The sequence below is a fragment of the Coregonus clupeaformis genome, chromosome 15 (genome assembly GCF_020615455.1).
Source record: "Coregonus clupeaformis isolate EN_2021a chromosome 15, ASM2061545v1, whole genome shotgun sequence".
NCBI lineage: Eukaryota > Metazoa > Chordata > Actinopteri > Salmoniformes > Salmonidae > Coregonus > Coregonus clupeaformis.
In genome coordinates, this window is record NC_059206.1 from 39,251,887 (window position 1) to 39,271,700 (window position 19,814).

The 19,814-nt window shown below is 42.1% G+C and overlaps 1 protein-coding gene across 1 annotated transcript in view; it reads left to right on the forward strand.

The window, feature by feature from the left end:
• The first annotated feature begins 9,871 nt into the window (after window positions 1-9,871).
• LOC121582463 (myosin-IIIb) overlaps window positions 9,872-19,814 on the forward strand; it is a 47,516-nt gene continuing 37,573 nt past the window's right edge. Inside the window, exons 1-3 of the mRNA XM_041898265.2 lie at window positions 9,872-10,215; window positions 13,789-13,854; window positions 14,191-14,321. Of these exons, the coding sequence (XP_041754199.2) occupies window positions 10,114-10,215; window positions 13,789-13,854; window positions 14,191-14,321 (299 nt within the window). The 5' untranslated portion in view covers window positions 9,872-10,113. The remainder of the gene's footprint in view (window positions 10,216-13,788; window positions 13,855-14,190; window positions 14,322-19,814) is intronic.

Consider the following 19,814-nt stretch of genomic DNA (forward strand, 5'->3'; position numbering starts at 1 on the left):
ATTGTGTCAATTATGGCGGATTGATTGACTTTCACATTTTTTATTTAAGATGAGTGATGAGAAGAGAATCGTCCAGCCCATTGGGTATCTCATTACACCCCAATATGTCATGTCTTGAAATATGCAGTCAGATGGATTAAAAGTACGTTTACATTGTAATTCTTCTGACAGCCAACTTTCTAGCTCCGCCCACACCTTCCGGACTTTATAGTATTCCCAGAAAGCATGGATTATTTAGTCATTATTAGTTGAGTCATTGTTAAATTTGTGAATTTTGTCTCTTGTATAATAAATTCTATACTTTAGTTTATACTGGATTAAGCATCAATTTTCGTTAACTGTAATTAAGTTAGTTATGTTCCAACATTTCCTCCATCTTGTGCCAACATCAGTTCTTTTTAAGTCTTGGTTCCTATAGTTTCTATTTTTTTCTACGAGATTGTCAGTTGGATAGGCTCTCTGCAAGGTATTGTATATCTTCCCTATCATATGAACATAATTTTCTGACTCAAATAAGATTCCCTCAAGGTTTCTCTGATGTCTGAAAGATTTAAAATTGAAATTTCGTGATGTGTAACTTTTATTTGAGACTATCTACATTGGTCAGTCCAAAATTACTTTTTAATTCTGTCATGGAAATGAATGTATTTCCTGTTACCAAGTAATTTACGGTTTCTATGCCTTTAGTTTTCCATGTGGACCAATTTAATGGTGAATTCTGAAAAGCTATTCAAGGATTGTTCCATAAGGTTGTGTTTTTAGGGAGTGATATTGGTTCTTGTAGAATACATTTCATTTTCTTCTATATTGTTATAGTGTTCTTAACTATGAAATTGTTAATGTCCTTAGCTTTATCCTTTTAAAATAGACACGTTAAAAGATTCTGGGGATGAGCATGTGCATCTTCAATATGTACCCATTGGTCCTCTTTAGTGCGTTTAACTATACAAACAATTATAAAAGACTGTACACTCACTTGTATTGTATCCTCTATGTCCATACCAATTTACCATACAATATCGAATACATACAGTATGTTTAAGATTAAATGAAATACATATAATTTCCCCGTACCATCATTCTCATTGCTGGTCATTGAGACTGCTCTGTTGACTCTGTCATAATAACTAGGCCAGCCTCTCTGATGTAGCTCTCAGGCATGTTATATTACCTGCCCTGACTGTAAACTGATTCCTGTTGTGTTTTACAGGTGAGAGTGAGACTGCTTTAACTTGATACTGGATGACTCCTAGTGGAGTCATTTTGTCCAATAGGCTTAAGGCTACTACCTGCAGACCTGGGTTCAAATGCAATTTCAAATATTTCAATTACTTTCACATACATTCTGAAGTAAGTATTTATATAACCTTTATTTGAAAAAACAAGTAGTTGGATATTGGAATGTATGTGGAAATACACTTGTAAAGTATTTGAAAATACTCAAATACATTGACTCAAATACACGCCCTGTGATGGGTGAGTTGAAGGAATCAGGCGCAGGAGGGTAAATCACAGAATAACAGGATTTATTCCGGACAACAGAGTTACTTAATGCATCAAAACAGTCCAGTGCGCAAAACAGGCGCACTGGAACCAACAAGGCACCAGGGGAAAATAACCTGGCGATACAAAATACAAGGGCCCACCAGACGAGGAAAGGGTGTTTTGCCCCCTCGAGCCAGTGTCTCCACACGGTCAGGGCTCAGACAACAGCCAACAGGTCCCGATCGTAGTTCTGCTCCGCTGGGCTGAGCTTCTTAGAGAAGAATGCACAGGGGCGGTGCTTGGGTGGCGTGCCTGAGCGTTGGGATAGGACAGCGCCTACCCCTACCTCGGACACATCCACCTCCACTTCGAACGGCAATGATGGATCGGGATGGGCCAGTACCAGGGCTGAGGTGAACAGAGCCCTCAGGTTACTGAAAGCCCTGTCAGCCTCAGCAGACCAGCGGAGCCGGGACGGCCCACCCTTCAACAGAGAGGTGATGGGAGCTGCGACCTTGCCAAAGCCCCGGATAAACCTCTGATAGTAGTTGGCCAAGCCAATAAAGTGCTGCACCTCCTTCACCGTGGTTGGAGTCGGCCAATTACGCATGGCTGAAATGTGGTCTCCCTCCATTTCCACACCTGATGTGGTGATGTGGTATCCGAGGAAGGAGACGGACTGTTGGAAGAACAGACACTTTTCTGCCTTGGCATATAGGTCATGCTCCAACAGTCGGCCCAGTACTCTGCGAACCAGGGACATGTGCTCGGTGCGCGTAATGGAATACACCAGAATGTCGTCGATGTAGACCACCACACTGCGACCAAGCATGTCCCGAAACACCTCGTTCACAAAGGACTGGAAGACTGATGGAGCATTCATCAACCCGTACGGCATCACCAGGTATTCATAATGCCCCGTGGTTGTGCTAAATGCTGTCTCCCACTCGTCCCCTTCCCGGACACGCACCAGGTTGTACGCACTCCGGAGATCTAATTTTGTGAAGAAGTGCGCCCCATGCATTGATTCGATAACAGAGGAGATGAGGGGTAGAGGGTAACTATAGCGAATGGTAGTTTGATTAAGTGCACGGTAATCAATGCAAGGGCGCAGACCTCCGTCTTTCTTCTTCACAAAAAATTAACTTGAGGAGGCGGGCGAAGTGGAGGGACGTATGAACCCCTGGCGCAGGGACTCAGAGACGTATGTCTCCATAGCCTCCGTTTCAGCCTGCGACGGGATATACATGACTCCTGGGAGGCACAGCGTCTAAACTGAGGTTTATCGCGCAATCCCCCGCCCGATGGGGTGGTAATTTGGTCGCCTGCGTTTTGGAAAACATGTGTGCCAAGTCGAGGTATTCGGGGGGAATGCGCACGGTGGAGGTAGTGTCTGGACTTTCCACCGTGGTTGCACCAACGGAAACAGCTAGACACCTACCCTAACACTCTCGCGACCACCCCGTGAGAACCCTCTGCGGCCATGAAAATGTGGGGTTGTGTAGTGCGAGCCAGGGAAGACCCAACACAACAGGGAAATCAAGGGACTCAATAATATAAAAGGTGATTTGCTCTCTATGGATCTCTTGCGTAATCATTGTGACTGGTGCTGTAACCTCCCTAACAAAACCTGACCCTAATGGTCGACTGTCATGTGCTTTGATGGGCAATGGAACGGATAGGGGAACCAATGTAATACATAGACTATTAGCTAACGACCTGTCCATAAAGTTCCCAGCTGCGCCTGAATCGACCAGCGCCTTACACTGGGGAACTGTAAAATGGTAAAATGGGCAGGCCCCTTCCAGGACATCCTCTCGAAGCCAGCAGGTTGTCCAACTGGATGGCCATGTTCACCAGTTGGTTGAAAGTCAACGTGGTATCCCGGCAGGCTAGCTCCCTTCGGACGTCCTCACGCAGGCTGCATCGGAAGTGGTCAATGAGGGCCCGCTCGTTCCACCCGGATCCAGCCGCTAGAGTTCTAAACTCAAGGGCAAAGTCTTGCGCGGTCCTCGTCCCCTGCCTCAGATGGACCAGACGCTCGCCCGCCTCTCTTCCTTCGGGGGGATGATCGAAGACTGCCCGGAAGAGGCGAGCGAACACCCCGTTGTTGTCCAACACGTCTCCTCCTTCACTCCAGACCACGTTGGCCCACTCCAGGGCTTTCCCCGAGAGGCAGGAGACGAGGTTGGACACCTCCCGCTCCGAGGGAGCCGGGCTGATGGTGGAAAAATAGAGGTCCAGCTGCAGGAGGAAACCCTGGCAGCGGGCCGCTGTCCCGTCGTACTCCCTCGGTCGAGATAGGTGAATACCTCTGGGCGCTGGGGTGTGAGTGGCTGGATCCGGTCGCTCAGCTGGTTCCGAAGGGTCGGGTCCTCTCGTCACCAGGTGCTGGACAACCTGGAGAACCCGATCCATCGCTTCACCCAAGCTGGCTAACATGTTGGAATGATCCCAGACCCGCTCCATGACTCCAGGCATATTCCCCGCTCCTGCTGACTCCATGCTGTTGGGTGTGTGATTCTGTTGCGTGTGATTTGGACGGAGTCAGGCACAGGAGGGTGAATCACAGAATAAATGGTTTATTTCGGCAAATACAGCGGTACGCAGCAATGCGTAAAACACTAAAGTGCGGTATAACGGCACTGGAGAAAACAAAGCACACGGGTGAATATCCTGGCGATACAAATATATAAAGCTCCCCCGAGCTATCGTCACCTCCACAATAAACATTCACACACAAAGACAAGGGGGCAGAGGGAACACTTATACAGGTACTGATGAGGGCATATGAACCAGGTGTGTGTAAAAACAAGACAAAACAAATAGAATGATGAGATGAGGAGCGGCAGCGGCTAGAAGGCCGGTGACGACGAACGGCGAAGCCTGCCCGAACAAGGAGAGGAGGCAGCATCAGAGGAAGTCGTGACACTCCATCTCATGGCAAGATGTGTAGAATTTCAGGAAATTAGCTGTAAAACTGCAGATGTTTCTCTCCGCCACATGGCAAAACAAGTAGAATTTCATGAAATTAGTTTAGTGTTATGGGTAGGGTTACTGCTGTATGTACAATGTATTCCATTCTAGGGTTAGGATTAGTACTTTTATACTTTTATACTACTCCTCTTTGACCCAAGGTGCAGTAGCTCAGCTCTGGGAAGCTCCGGCTCAATGTAACCAACATTTCTTTGAATATAAAAGAAAGGTTACCATAAGGTCTTGTAGTTGGGGATGTGTTTGTATTATTTCTTAATTTCTGTGTGTGAAATGCTTGATTAATCAACTACAATAAAAACATGAACACTGAAAAAGTTTGGCAAGATACTGCCAGTCATTTCCGTATTTTATGACTGAAACCATGGGATCTGTGACCGAATGAGAGAGAGAGAGAGACACTCCCAGGTCATAAAAACCTAAGGGTTGATAAGGGGTCCAAAGGATGTTACATACCTGTGTTTACATTTGTGAGTGGGGTCCTTTCTCAATATATATTTTTATTTTTTTACATTGAGTGTGAATGATGCTAAGATGCTAGGAATTAAAACCCTTTGCTTTTCAAGCACAGGTGTGTGTCGGAAATAAAAAAGAAATCACACAACTGAGATGGTTCAAACTAGATTGAGAATGCACTTGCAAATCATAAATCTACACTGAGTTTTTGAAGAACTCATTCAAAACTGTCAAGAGAATATGTGCTGTCACTAGTCAGTTACTTCTTCAGTGTTGGGGAAGCTACTCTGAAAATATAGTTTACTATGTTACCAGTTACTTCACACTGGAAGAAGTTTAGCTATGCTAAAGCTACCATTAAGAAAAACATAGCTTACTTAACTAAAGTTAATTTAAAAAAAGTTGTTCTACATCCAAACTACTTTGTAAAAAATTATCATATCTAAATCTGAAATGTCATAGACTACAAATTGCAAGAACAGATCACTCTGAAGTCAGATGTTAACAGAATGTGTAATTTAGTCTATTAAAAACAAAAAGTGAGAATTAGGCACACAAAAAGTGTTTCAAGTGAGAATTAGGCATTGCATACTTCACCCATATTTTATTTTATTTTTGCAAAATAAGTTGTGTAGTTCCAGTAGTTCACTACACCACTACATGGCAAAAAAAGTAATTAACTATTGAAAATTGCAACTTGAATTTAGTTAAACTACCACCAAGCTACTGCAATTACTAGCTGAACTAACTGTAGTTCACTACTCCCCAACACTGATCTTCTTCTCTCAGAACTGTTTTGCAGTAGTAAGATGGACGAGGGGAAGCCAGTCGAGGGAAAGGAAGACAACACCAAACTGCAGTATTACTACGATGAGGGGGCAGGCATCTGCTTTCCTTTCTTCTACAAAGGACTGGAAGGGAATGAGAACCGCTTCAACACAGACAGGAAGTGCATGGAGGCCTGCTCTGCCAAGTTTGACGAGCTCTACCCATCTGCAGGTAGGCTGCTACAGAGAGTGGGGAGAGAGAGCGGCTGCTGTATGGCGGCCATTTTGTTAGGTGTAGATTCAAAGAGGACTCTACGCCTACCAAACAGGAAGTCTATATGACAGATGCAAACTGTACAGTGTTGCATTGGTGTATTGGATTTTATAATAATGGTTAGTGATTCATGAACACATATTAGGACAAGATATTGACCAAACCATATAATAAGCAAAAAGACATAGCATACACAGCAATCTTTTAATCTGATTATTATGCTACACTACTCTCTCAAAATTATCCATCCATTTAAGGAAGAATTGTTGAGCTGTTCATAGAAGTTCATCAAACCCATTATTATCACTAATCTTTTCTCTCTGCTCTCTCAGACGCAGTGTGTGACCTTGTTGCTGATGCACTACTATAACGCAGAAGAGGGTAACTGCCATATCTTCATGCATGGGTCAGTTCACTATTTATTGTTGTGAAGACACTATTTCTTATCTCTCCCTCTATGTCTGAGGTAATGACAATATGCACCCAAAGATAACAACACATCATTTTCAATATAATGAACCTACAGATTTCTATATTTCTCTCTACTGCCATGTGTAAAGGCATGTTTCTGTATGAAATGTGTATGAAAATAGTTTGTAGACACTGAAGGGCATTTTAGACATTGAGGTGCAATTCCTCCTTACACTGCACAACAGACACTCCGCTGACTTCAATTGTTTTGACAGTTCTTCTTTAGTCCTCTAGAGGTCCTTCCTCCACCACTTAATTACAACTACAGTATATTACTGTATGCTTGTTCGTCCCTTTCATGTGAGACGTTCTTCTTCTGCAGCCAAAGCAGGCCGGCCGGCTTGGTGGTGCTGTAGAGTCAGAAGCCAACCCAGATGAGAGTTCCACTAATGCAGGTACATCAATACCTTTTGTGCCATTTTTGTAGGGTTAATTGAGATCATGTTGAACCTAACAAATGAGGTACTATCTTGATGATTCTCTTTGTAATGGACCTATATTTTCATTATAAAAGAGTTTATTTTGTATTTTTGTTTCTAACTGTCTGTTGTGTTTGCCCTTGTCTCAGGACTGATCATGGGTATTTTAGGAGGAATTGTGTTCGCCGTGGCAGTGATCTCTGCTATTGTTCTCTTTGTTGCCAAAGGTAAAGCAAAGATGCGGGAATGTACCCACTGGGCATACACTGGTTGAATCAACATTGTTTCCACATCATTTCAATGAAATTACGTTGAACCAACGTGGAATAGATGTTGAATTGACGTCTGTGCCTAGTGGGTACTCTTACAAAGTCAATACAGTAACCTTTTTTAAGGAATATTTTAATTTCATGGTAATATCAATAAGTGTGTTACATTTTGAGGTTTTATAACATTATTTTTTACTTCACAGGAAAGAGAAATCAAGCAAAGATGAGAGAAAGCAGGAACCAGCTATTGAGATGTCTTAGAGATGTACAGTTGAAGTCAGAAGTTTACATACACTTAGGTTGGAGTCATTTAAAACTCGTTTTCAACCACTCCACAAATGTATTGTTAACAAACTATAGTTTTGGCAAGTCGGTTAGGAGATCTACGTTGTGCATGACACAAGTAATTTTTCCAATAATTGTTTACAGACAGATTATTTCACTTATCACAATTCCAGTGGGTCAGAAGTTTACATACACTAAGTTGACTGTGCCTTTAAACAGCTTGGAAAATTCCAGAAAATAATGTCATGGCTTTAGAAGCTTCTGATAGGCTAATTGACATCATTTGAGTCAATTGGAGGTGTACCTGTGGATGTATTTCAAGGCCTACCTTCAAACTCAGTGCCTCTTTGCTTGACATCATGGGAAAAATCTAAAGAAATCAGCCAAGACCTCAGAAAAGAAATTGTAGACCTCCACAAGTCTGGTTCATCCTTGGGAGCAATTTCAAACGCCTGAAGGTAGCACATTCATCTGTACAAACAATAGTACGCAAGTATAAACACCATGGGACCACGCAGCTGTCATACCGCTCAGGAAGGAGACGCGTTCTGTCTCCTAGAGATGAATGTACTTTGGTGCGAAAAGTGCAAATCAATCCCAGAACAACAGCAAAGGACCTTGTGAAGATGCTGGAGGAAACAGGTACAAAAGTATCTATATCCACAGTAAAATCAACTCTCAAACTGGTCTCAGAGTTATATACTGTGTATATATATATATATATATATATATATATATACATATATATATATTTATTTATTAAAAAAAAAAAATCAACAGGCAATGACCCAACACACCTCCAGGCTGTGTAAGGGCTATTTGACCAAGAAGGAGAGTGCTGCATCAGATGACCTGGCCTCCACAATCCCCCGACCTCAACCCAATTGAGATGGTTTTGGATGAGTCGGACGGCAGAATGAAGGAAAAGCAGCCAACAAGTGCTAAGCATGTGTGGGAACTCCTTCAAGACTGTTGGAAAAGCATTCCAGGTGAAGCTGGTTGAGAGAATGCCAAGAGTGTGCAAAGCTGTCATCAAGGCAATGGGAGGCTATTTAAAGAATCTCAAATAAAAAATATATTTTGATTTGTTTAACACTTTTGTGGTTACTACATTATGTGTTATTTCATAGTTTTTATGTTTTCACTATTATTCTACAATGTAAAAAATAGTGTATATATTATACATACATTGTAAACTGTTCAACTCTCTTTTTCAAGAAAATCTACACACTTATATCCCTTTCATACACAGACCAAAATCCCACTAATTTACCATGCCTGCTTTTTTTATATCAGCTTTTGTGTATATCTGAAAGCGGTAGGGGGTTAAAAACCATGGTAAATTAAAAGCCACCTAAAGACCTAGTCATGATTCCTGCATTTTCACAGACCCTGTAACCAAAATACAGGTATCAGGTCTGTGTGAATGGTTCTCAGCTTTTTTTACAGGTAAATTCATTAACCTTTCCATTGTTTAACACCTCCCTAACTTGAAATGCAAACAGCCCCCATGTTTTAACAACACCTCCCAATTTGCCAGTTACCCACTGACATCTATAAAAGGGGTATACCTGCAAGAAAGTGGTAAATAAGGCTCTGTTCGAAAGGGGGTCATATAAATATTGCCTTATATTTTTTACAGGTAATATACCGCATCATATGTCTAAAATTGGTATTATTCATGTTCACATTACAATGTCATGTTTCAAATTCATTATTTTTCAAACAAACATTTGGTATGGACATTTTCTTGCAAATTATATGAAAAAGTCAACTGTTTGCCTCAGTTTGCTTCAGTGATTGTTTTGCTCCGTGAAATCTAAAAAAATACAATTTACGATTTTTGTGCTCCCAAAAATCCCTTGCAGATTATAGACAGATTAAACAAAATATGTACTTTAGGTCTCTAAATATACAAACACAGACAATATTCCCCAGCTCAAAGGTTTCATCGAGGCCCTGGTAGTGTGGTGGCCCATGTTTTTAAGTGTTTCTACCCCCCACCATGAACTGTTTCACTGAGCCTCATCCCCCAGCCATACAAGGTTCATTCTGCCTCAGTGGACAATTTCATTGCTTTGTCCTCAGTGACGTGCACACGATGGCAATTACTATGTACAAAATGGAGGTGACATAGACATTTTCGTTATATGAGAGAATATAGATTTTATATAATGTTGTTATGTAATGCTGTAAGCAGCTTTGGTCATACATGATTATCATCTATAAACATTTAATCTGGAAATATATCCAGATATTCTAACATGTTAACTCTACTGCCATGCAGTATGGTATCACATATAAACTACATGACTGCATTTGAGTAAATCTCAAATAATAAAAAAGTCACTTTTAATGCTGATGACTGACGCATGCAGAGCATGGGTGTGGAGAGGCAAGAGTTAACTTCTCTCTCTAATAAAGGGGAGGGGAGAGGGAACCCTTGCTTTGCAAGCCTTTTAATTTCAGTACTCCCCTGGGAATAGAGTAAACTCAACTCAGATACGCTGTGTGCACTGCTGTCATAGTGTTTTTATTGTATTTTTTACGGCACAACCCTGTCGTTTTTAGTATAGGTTGGATTTAAACGCCAGAAAAACACGGAAGTCAGTTGGTTTTATCAAGCTTCAGAATTGTCCAGTACATATAATATTCCACCCACGTTTTATTGAATAAACACGATTTAGAAAGACATGGAGGTGCTCCTCCACGATGATTTGGCAGCCTTGTCAGATTTGGATGAACAAAGTTTGTTGGAATCCCTGAGTCAACGGTTCAAACAAGATCGCATCTATGTAAGTAAAAATTGAGATTTATGTGCATGTGACTGCTGTGAAAAAGATACAAATATCCACGTAATGGGTGGACAAATTGGATCTGAACTATGATTAAATGTAAACACTGATATTGTTTTGTTATTGTGATGAGGCCATTGCTGTGCTTCAGGTTATATCACTTTGACACTACAGTACAATCCCTGGAAAGTACAACCCCCCATATTCTACCACGTCACCCATGTGTACACGGGACTCTGCACTCTGTAAAAATCCCTGTAATTTCATGTATCTTATTCAGCAACAAATCCCAACCAATCAAATACCTCAACATACAGACAGAACAGATAGATTATCTAAATCTGTTTCAATTTATTTTATTGCTTGACACAGGCAGTACACTCAACAATGTTGAAGGGTTGGGATCTATGAACAACACAAATATGCAGTCCAGTGGAGGCTGCTGAGGGGAGGATGGCTCATAATATTGGCCGGAATAGAGGGGATGGAATGGTATCAAACACTTTGATACCATTCCATTCACTCCATTCCAGCCATTGTACACCATTCCAGCCATTATTATGAGCCGTCCTCCCCTCAGCAGCCTCCACTGATGCAGTCATATATCAACATGCCATTTTCATTCATGTCATTGTTGGCTGTCAGAACAAATACCTTTGTGCAGTGACACTGGAGTGGTGTTTGTCTTTGAATGTACAGTACAGTACACATGAATTAATGACTGCTTCTAGAATAAATGAGGCCAAACAATCAGTCAGCCTCAGCTCTTCATAATACAATCTCCACAGTTTTGCTTATAGTTTAAAGAGTAGATTACGATAGAAATTGCCAGATTTCTTTTTTTAAAGATGTTTCCATTTCCAAGTAAGAAAAACAGGTTTACTCTGCTAATTTGTGAGGGAGGTTTCGTTAACAGTGGAGGCTAACAACATGAGTTCACTCCATGTGGCGATTGTGGACTACAGGAAAAAAAATAGGACTGAACACGCCCCCATTCTCATCGACGGGGCTGTAGTGGAACAGTTTGAGAGCTTCAAGTTCCTTGGTGTCCACATCACCAACAAACTATCATGGTCCAAACACACCAAGACAGTCGTGAAGAGGGCACGACAAAGCCTATTCCCCCTCAGGAGACTGAAAAGATTTGGCATGGGTCCTTAGATCCTCAAAAAGTTATACAGCTACACCATCGAGAGCATCCTGACTGGTTGCATCACCGCCTGGTATGGCAACTGCTCGGCCTCCGACCGCAAGGCACTACAGAGGGTAGTGCGTACAGCCCAGTACATCACTGGGGCCAAGCTTCCTGCCATCCAGGACCTCTATACCAGGTGGTGTCAGAGGAAGGCCCTAAAAATTGTCAGACTTCAGCCACCCTAGTCATAGACTGTTCTCTCTGCTGCCGCACGGCAAGCGGTACCGGAGCGCCAAGTCTAGGTCCAAAAGGCTTCTTAACAACTTCTACCCCCAAGCCATAAGACTCCTGAACAGCTAATCATGGCTACCCGGACTATTTGCATTGTCCCCCCCACCCCACCCCCTCTTTTACACTGCTGCTACTCTCTGTTTATTATCTATGCATAGTCACTTTAACTCTACCTACATGTACATATTACCTCAATTACCTCGACTAACCTAGGCCCCCGCACATTGACTCTGTACCGGTACCCCCTGTATATACAGTGAGGGGAAAAAAGCATTTGATCCCCTACTGATTTTGTACGTTTGCCAACTAACAAAGACATGATCAGTCTATAATTTTAATGGTAGGTTTATTTGAACAGTGAGAGACAGAATAACAACAACAAAATCCAGAAAAACGCATGTAAAAAATGTAAAAAATTGATTTGCATTTTAATGAGGGAAATGAGTATTTGACCCCTCTGCAAAACATGACTTAGTACTTGGTGGCATAACCCTTGTTGGCAATCACAGAGGTCAGACGTTTCTTGTAGTTGGCCACCAGGTTTGCACACATCTCAGGAGGGATTTTGTTCCACTCCTCTTTGCAGATCTTCTCCAAGTCATTAAGGTTTCGAGGCTGACGTTTGGCAACTCGAACCTTCAGCTCCCTCCATAGATTTTCTATGGGATTAAGGTCTGGAGACTGGCTAGGCCACTCCAGGACCTTAATGTGCTTCTTCTTGAGCCACTCCTTTGTTGCCTTGGCCGTGTGTTTTGGGTCATTGTCATGCTGGAATACCCATCCACGACCCATTTTCAATGCCCTGGCTGAGGGAAGGAGGTTCTCACCCAAGATTTGACGGTACATGGCCCCGTCCATCGTCCCTTTGATGCGGTGAAGTTGTCCTGTCCCCTTAGCAGAAAAACACCCCCAAAGCATAATGTTTCCGCCTCCATGTTTGACAGTGGGGATGGTGTTCTTGGGGTCATAGGCAGCATTCCTCCTCCTCCAAACACGGCGAGTTAAGTTGATGCCAAAGAGCTCGATTTTGGTCTCATCTGAACACAACACTTTCACCCAGTTCTCCTCTGAATCATTCAGATGTTCATTGGCAAACATCAGACGGCCCTGTATATGTGCTTTCTTGAGCAGGGGGACCTTGCGGGCGCTGCAGGATTTCAGTCCTTCACGGCGTAGTGTGTTACCAATTGTTTTCTTGGTGCCTATGGTCCCAGCTGCCTTGAGATCATTGACAAGATCCTCCCGTGTAGTTCTGGGCTGATTCCTCACCGTTCTCATGATCATTGCAACTCCATGAGGTGAGATCTTGCATGGAGCCCCAGGCCGAGGGAGATTGACAGTTATTTTGTGTTTCTTCCACTTGCGAATAATCGCACCAACTGTTGTCACCTTCTCACCAAGCTGCTTGGCGATGGTCTTGTAGCCCATTCCAGCCTTGTGTAGGTCTACAATCTTGTCCCTGACATCCTTGGAGAGCTTTTTGGTCTTGGCCATGGTGGAGAGTTTGGAATCTGATTGATTGATCGCTTCTGTGGACAGGTCTTTTATACAGGTAACAAGCTGATATTAGGAGCACTCCCTTTAAGAGTGTGCTCCTAATCTCAGCTCGTTACCTGTATAAAAGACACCTGGGAGCCAGAAATCTTTCTGATTGAGAGGGGGTTAAATACTTATTTCCCTCATTAAAATGCAAATCAATTTATAACATTTTTGACATGCGTTTTTCTGGATTTCGTTGTTGTTATTCTGTCTCTCACTGTTCAAATAAACCTACCATTAAAATTATAGACTGATCATTTCTTTGTCAGTGGGCAAACGTACAAAATCAGCAGGGGATCAAATACTTTTTTCCCTCACTGAAGCCTCCCTACTGTTATTTTATTTTACTGCTGCTCTTTAATTATTAATGATTTTATTTTTTACTTATCAATTTTTTACTCCACTTATTTTTCTTCTGCATTGTTGGTTAAGGGCTTGTAAGTAAGCATTTCACTGTAACGTCTACACCTGTTGTTTTCGCCGCATGTGGCAAATAAAATTTGTTTTGATTCTGTTTGAAAAGAAAACACTTGTAAACCAGTTTAACCTCGTCATTGATGGTAAAATCTCTCACACTCTCTCTTTCTTCCCCTGCCTATCTCTACCAGACCTACATTGGGGACATCTTGGTGGCCATAAATCCATTTAAATATCTTCCTCTCTATGAGAAAGAGGTAAGTACTCCCACAAGACAAATAAGCATTCAGCTGTGCTGGCAGACTTAAAAGCTGCCCTAGCTATCCAATGACTCACTATGACCTGGCAAACATAAAAGTTGGCAAATCAAAATTAATACAGTCACTTCAACCCAGAATAGAACTTGTTTTCTTGGAATAGAACTGGACACTGAAACTACATTGTTTTTTGGACTTTAGAAAAGCTCCACCAAGCACTTAAGCTTGCCTTACGGACTTAACCGACATAACTTACCAGTCATCTTTAGAAAAATCGACTAAACTGTTTGTTTGTAGACAGTAGCTTTAGAGATGTTCCTCATTGTATCTGTTCAGGTATCAGAGAGCTATAAGTACCATGAGAAGACCAAGCTACCTCCTCACATATTTGCTGTGGCAGACAGGGCCTACCAGTCCATGCTGGGACGGTTGGCCACAGGACCCCGAAACCAATGCATTGTGATCAGGTGAGTCCATTAACAGTCTACTGTAGTACTTTACTGAGCCAAGCTGCACTGCACCAGCCTGGTCACACATCCACTATAATAGTTGCTGGAAACATGTTGTAAAGGACAATGTGAACAAAAAATATCCATGCCAGCACAGTTCAGTTTGGGTTGGCACGATTGTGTCTAAAGGGTATAAGGTTTCCTGAACACCACCCCAACAAACGGCAACAAACACCAGTGTCAGGTGTGTCTGCTTTGCTCAGGTCAGCGGTTCTCTTTTCTCTCACATTGACATGCCAGTCCCAGTCCAGCAGCAGTGCAGCTGCTTAGCTGTGTTAGCCTGTGTTTGTTGTGCCTGCAGACTAGCAGGCCCAGGCTTGCGTCATGTCAGCATGACCCTGCTGCTTCACACTGTAACAGTAAATAGGTCTTGTGTAGCCACCTGGTGAGAACAGTTTTCCTTGTCTGCCTCTGGTGACCTTCATCTAGCGTGGAATATGGCACCCTTTTATTGCAGAGGGAAGAAAATCATACACATCTCATTCCAAAATCATGGGCATTAATATGGAGTTGGTCCCCCCTTTGCTGCTATAGCAGCCTCCACTGTTCTTGGAAGGCTTTCCACTAGATGTTGGAACATTGCTGTGGGGACTTGCTTCCATTCAGCCACAAGAGCATTAGTGAGGTCGGGCACTGATGTTGGGCGATTAGGCCTGGCTCGCAGTCGGCGTTCCAATTCATCCCAAAGGTGTTCGATGGGGTTGAGGTCAGGGCTCTGTGCAGGCCAGTCAAGTTCTTCCACACCGATCTCGACAAACCATTTCTGTATGGACCTCGCTTTGTGTGCATGGGGGCATTGCCATGCTGAAACAGGAAAGGGCCTTCCCCAAACTGTTGTCAAAAAGTTGGAAGCACAGAATCATCTAGACCAGGGGTGGGCAAACCTTTTGGCTCAAGGGCCACATTGAGTTTTTGAAACCAAGTGAAGGGCCACATACTATATGCGTGACAAAATACGCCTTTACTCATTTTCACATTGACACGCAACTACGAGTGTACTGTAGGTGTACATATGCTTGCAGAACAATTCTACCCTTGTACCATCTCTACCCTTATTTTTTGTGAACACATTTTCCACACATTTTTCACCAAATTGATATAATTTATAACATCACAGACACAGTCAAACACACACAGATCCTGCATCTCTACCCTTGTAAAGTACAATCAAACTTAGTCACAATATGCAAACTTAAAATATATATATATATATATATATATATATATATATATCATATATATTATATATATATATATTATATGATATATATATATATATATATATATATATATATATATATATATTATATGATATGACTGGAGACATGCAAAATGTAACAGCAAAAAAACAGCAAAAAAACTATTCTAAAATTTGAGTGAAACATATGGCAAGAGCATCCGTTTGGAATGGTCTGTTTTTTTAAAGCATATTAAGGAACAATTTTCATCTCCATTGTGAGCCATATTTACAGTTATCCAATCTCCTCAGCCTAAATCTGACGGATTAGTTATTACCTGTATCCAAGTGCATTGCTGGATAATTCTCACTGCATAACAGTCACCATGAAAAAGCATAATCCTTGCCTACTCCAGACCGTTATTCGAGTCTTAATGTGAACAATGGGTCTGGTCACCTCTCTTGGCAAGGGCATCAAAGTCTGGTGTCATCTTTGATGTAGGGATTCTCAGAACAGCTGACAAGTGGTCATTTGTTAAATTTGACCTGTGACGGGATTTGTTGTAATTCATGACTGAGAACGTTTGTTCGCACACATATGTGGACCCGAATAAAACAAACATCCTTTGGGTGTGCTTTTTAATGTTTGGAAACTTTGTTTCATTCAGTGAGCCATAGAACTGGTCTATTGTTGCTGTTTTGTACTTCTCCTTCAATGTCGATGAGCTCCAATTGTGTGTCTGGTGGTGCTTTCTCACTGTCGAAAGACAGGGGGCATGATACAAGCTCCAGCTCAGTCTCAATCTTGGTGTCTGAGAAGCGGCGGGAAAACTCAGCATGCAGGTCGATCAAAGTGCTACTGTATGTCTCAGTGCGGTACTGCGATGTGGGCACGTTCAGTGCGGCCAGTGTTGGAAAATGAGCGAGAGACCGGCTTCTCATTTGTCTGGAGAACAACATAAGTTTGGCCTTGAATGCTTTCCGTTGGAATACAGTTCATGCACAAAAACACAATTTCCTTGCAGTTTCACATTTAGACCGTTCAGATGCCCCAATATGTCCACACCGAAAGCAAAGTCGCCCAGCCAGTCTGTGTCTTTCAACTCGGAGAAGTCATTAGCTTTACCAACCCTATCAAGGAACATACCTATCAAGGAACATACCTAATACTTTTCCCAGGCTTAGCCAGCGCACATTTGAATGGTACAACAAGTCCTGATGCTCTGCCTCTGTGTCATTGAGCAGCTGAATGAACTGATGATGGTTAAGCCCCCTTGCCCATATAAAGTTGACAAGTTTTACAATCACTTTGACAACATTTTCCAGCTTTAACACACTTATAGCATGCTTGCTTGAAAAATGACGATTGAGATTATATTCCTTAAAAACGGCAACACTTTCTTGCTGTCCATTCTTCTTTAAACACAAGACATTCAGAGTCCACTTTTCTCATTTTCTCAGCACTCATTTTTCACGTCAAAAGTCGTCAAGCAATGAAGTGGCTATGATGACTGAGCGCATTCTGAATCTGACTGTAAGCCCAAATACAGAGCACGCCGCTAGGCTACAGTGCCATCTATTGGAGGTTGTTTGTATATCATGAAATGAGTAATTTTAGGCCAAAAATCGTAACTAAAATATAATCATATTTAATACATTTAAAAAATGTATTGCGGGCCGGATTGAAGTGCCCGGCGGGCCGCGGGCCGTACTTTGCCTCCCCTTGATCTAGAATGCCATTGTATGCTGTAGCGTTATGATTTCCCTTCACTGGAACTAAGGGGCCTACCCCGAAATATGAAAAACAGCCCCAGACCATTATTCCTCCTCCACCAAACTTTACAGTTGGCACTATGCATTCGGGCAGGTATCGTTCTCCTGGCATCTGCCAAACCCAGATTCGTCTGTCAGACTGCCAGATGGTGAAGCGTGATTCATCACTCAAGAGAACGCTTTTCCGCTGCTCCGGAGTCCAATGGCGGTGGGCTTTACACCACTCCAGCTGATGCTTGGCATTGCGCATGGTGATCTTAGGCTTTTGTGTGTGCGGCTGCTCGGCCATGGAAACCCATTTCATGAAGCTCCCAACGAATAGTTATTGTGCTGACGTTGCTTCCAGAGGCATTTTGGAACTCTGTAGTGAGTGTTGCAACCGAGGACAGACAATTTTTTATGAGCTTCAGCACTCGGTGGTCCCGTTCTGTGAGCTTGTGTGGCCTACCACTTCGCAGCTGAGCCATTGTTGCTCCTAGAGATTTCCACTTCACAATAACAGCACATACAGTTGACCGGGGCAGCTCTAGCAGGGCATAAATTTGACGAACTGACTTGTTGGAAAGGTGGCATCCTATGACGGTGCCACATTGAAAGTCACAGAGCTCTTCAGTAAGGCCTAGGGTTGAATGGTGGAACCCGGTTACCGAGATTTACCGGGATTTACCGCCCAAAACCACTCTCTTTTCCCGGGATAAATAGCTACGAGAAACCGGTAAATGATAATAAATGTATTTATATGAACAGCATGGCGTGAAATGGAACTGTTAAATTATATGCAATGTCTAAATCTGGCTTCTCTACGGCCTCTGCATGATGAATCATCAAAGCTCAGAGTGGGAACAGACAGCCCATCTCAGTATGGAGCGCAGTTCACAATGCATCATGGTGACTTTATTTATTGTGACAGGTAGGCCTGCATTTGCTGCAGTATAGTCTATGCTACAGTAATATAATGACTGAATGCGCGTCTAATTTACCCATCTCTATCTGGCTTTCAGGGGTCACCTTATTTTTTTATTGTAAAGAGATTTTTTTTTTAATTGCAGCTGCAGAGTTTTAAAAACAGCCTGTCACTCGAATATTGTTGCTTTAATTCAGTGCACGCTTGAGCACTCTCTCGCAGTCGCTCTCTCTCCATCAACTCCATTCAAATTGAATCCAAAATAGATAATCCTGTTCTAGATTGCTATATAGGCCTATATATAGATGTCCTAGCCTACCTCTTTCAGGTAATAAATTCAATGCAGTATTTAGCTTATATTTAGCTAATTAATTATGGATTATGCATAATAAGCTTCTAACTTACAGTATAGCCTCTGTCTCTTGCACAATACGCACGCACCTGTGCTCCGCAGGCCTCTCTCCTTAAAAAACGATCCTTAGCTCTTGGAGTCCCATGCAGGAAAAGCTAGACTAGAATAGCTTGCTGGACATAATGTTTGTTTTTTAGCATTTCTTATACCAATAGACTATTAGAAGAGGGACGCAAGCTCTTGTTTTCTGAATGTTAAATACAGCAGCCAATAGACCTCACAGGTAGTGTGAAAGAAGAGCGAACACGCGATGATGGTAGGGAATAGCAATTATTTATTCAGACCCATAACCATTCAATCTTCGTGAAGAGAAGTGAAATCCTTTTGCATCTAATGGTGAAGATAAGAGAAACAACTTATTTCATTTAACTGTTGAACGTGACGAAGGAATGAAGCAACAATCGAGGGAAAGAGGTAGGCTAATAACATTAGGGGAAATATTGTGAAAGGTATATATGCGTCACCCTACTAATTATACAAATAGGAAATATTATATTTCCAAATTAAAATCAAATTCGCTAGCCTATATTTGTAACTTTGTAGGCCGCATGTGCTGCACCAGAATTACATGTTCTCTTCTGCTTTATCATGGTTTGAACGATGTGCGTAATTCCAGTCCATATAAAACACTATAATACAATACAGTACAGTAATACAGTTCTCACTCAAAGATTAGCCTACTGGAGATGGTTTCATGTATTTACCCAAGAGAGCATATTGCTAGTTACATCTATGGGCTTTTATGCTTTTCTGTCGTGCGTAATATGCAGTAGCCTATATCATATGTGTATTGGATAACGGCACAATCATTTGGGCTTGGGCTCATTAAATGTCTTTAATGTAGGGCTCATAAAATTTATTTAATGTATGGCTCATCAGGCTCAGGTAGCATCAGGCTTGAATTTTCGATCAAAGCTCTAATCAAATCCAGACATGGGCCTATTTATATGCTTTATAATGCTTTTGAATGACACTTCCGGTTTTGGCGGGAAATACCGGTTTACCCGGGAGAAAATGTATTTATTCTTTGGATGGAACATTTGCAAAAATACCAGGAAAATATTCAACCCTAGTAAGGCCATTCTACTGAGAATGTTTGTCTATGGAGATTGCATGGCGGTGTGCTCGATTTTATACACCTGTCAGCAAAGGGTGTGGCTGAAATAGCATTTGAATGTGTGACCA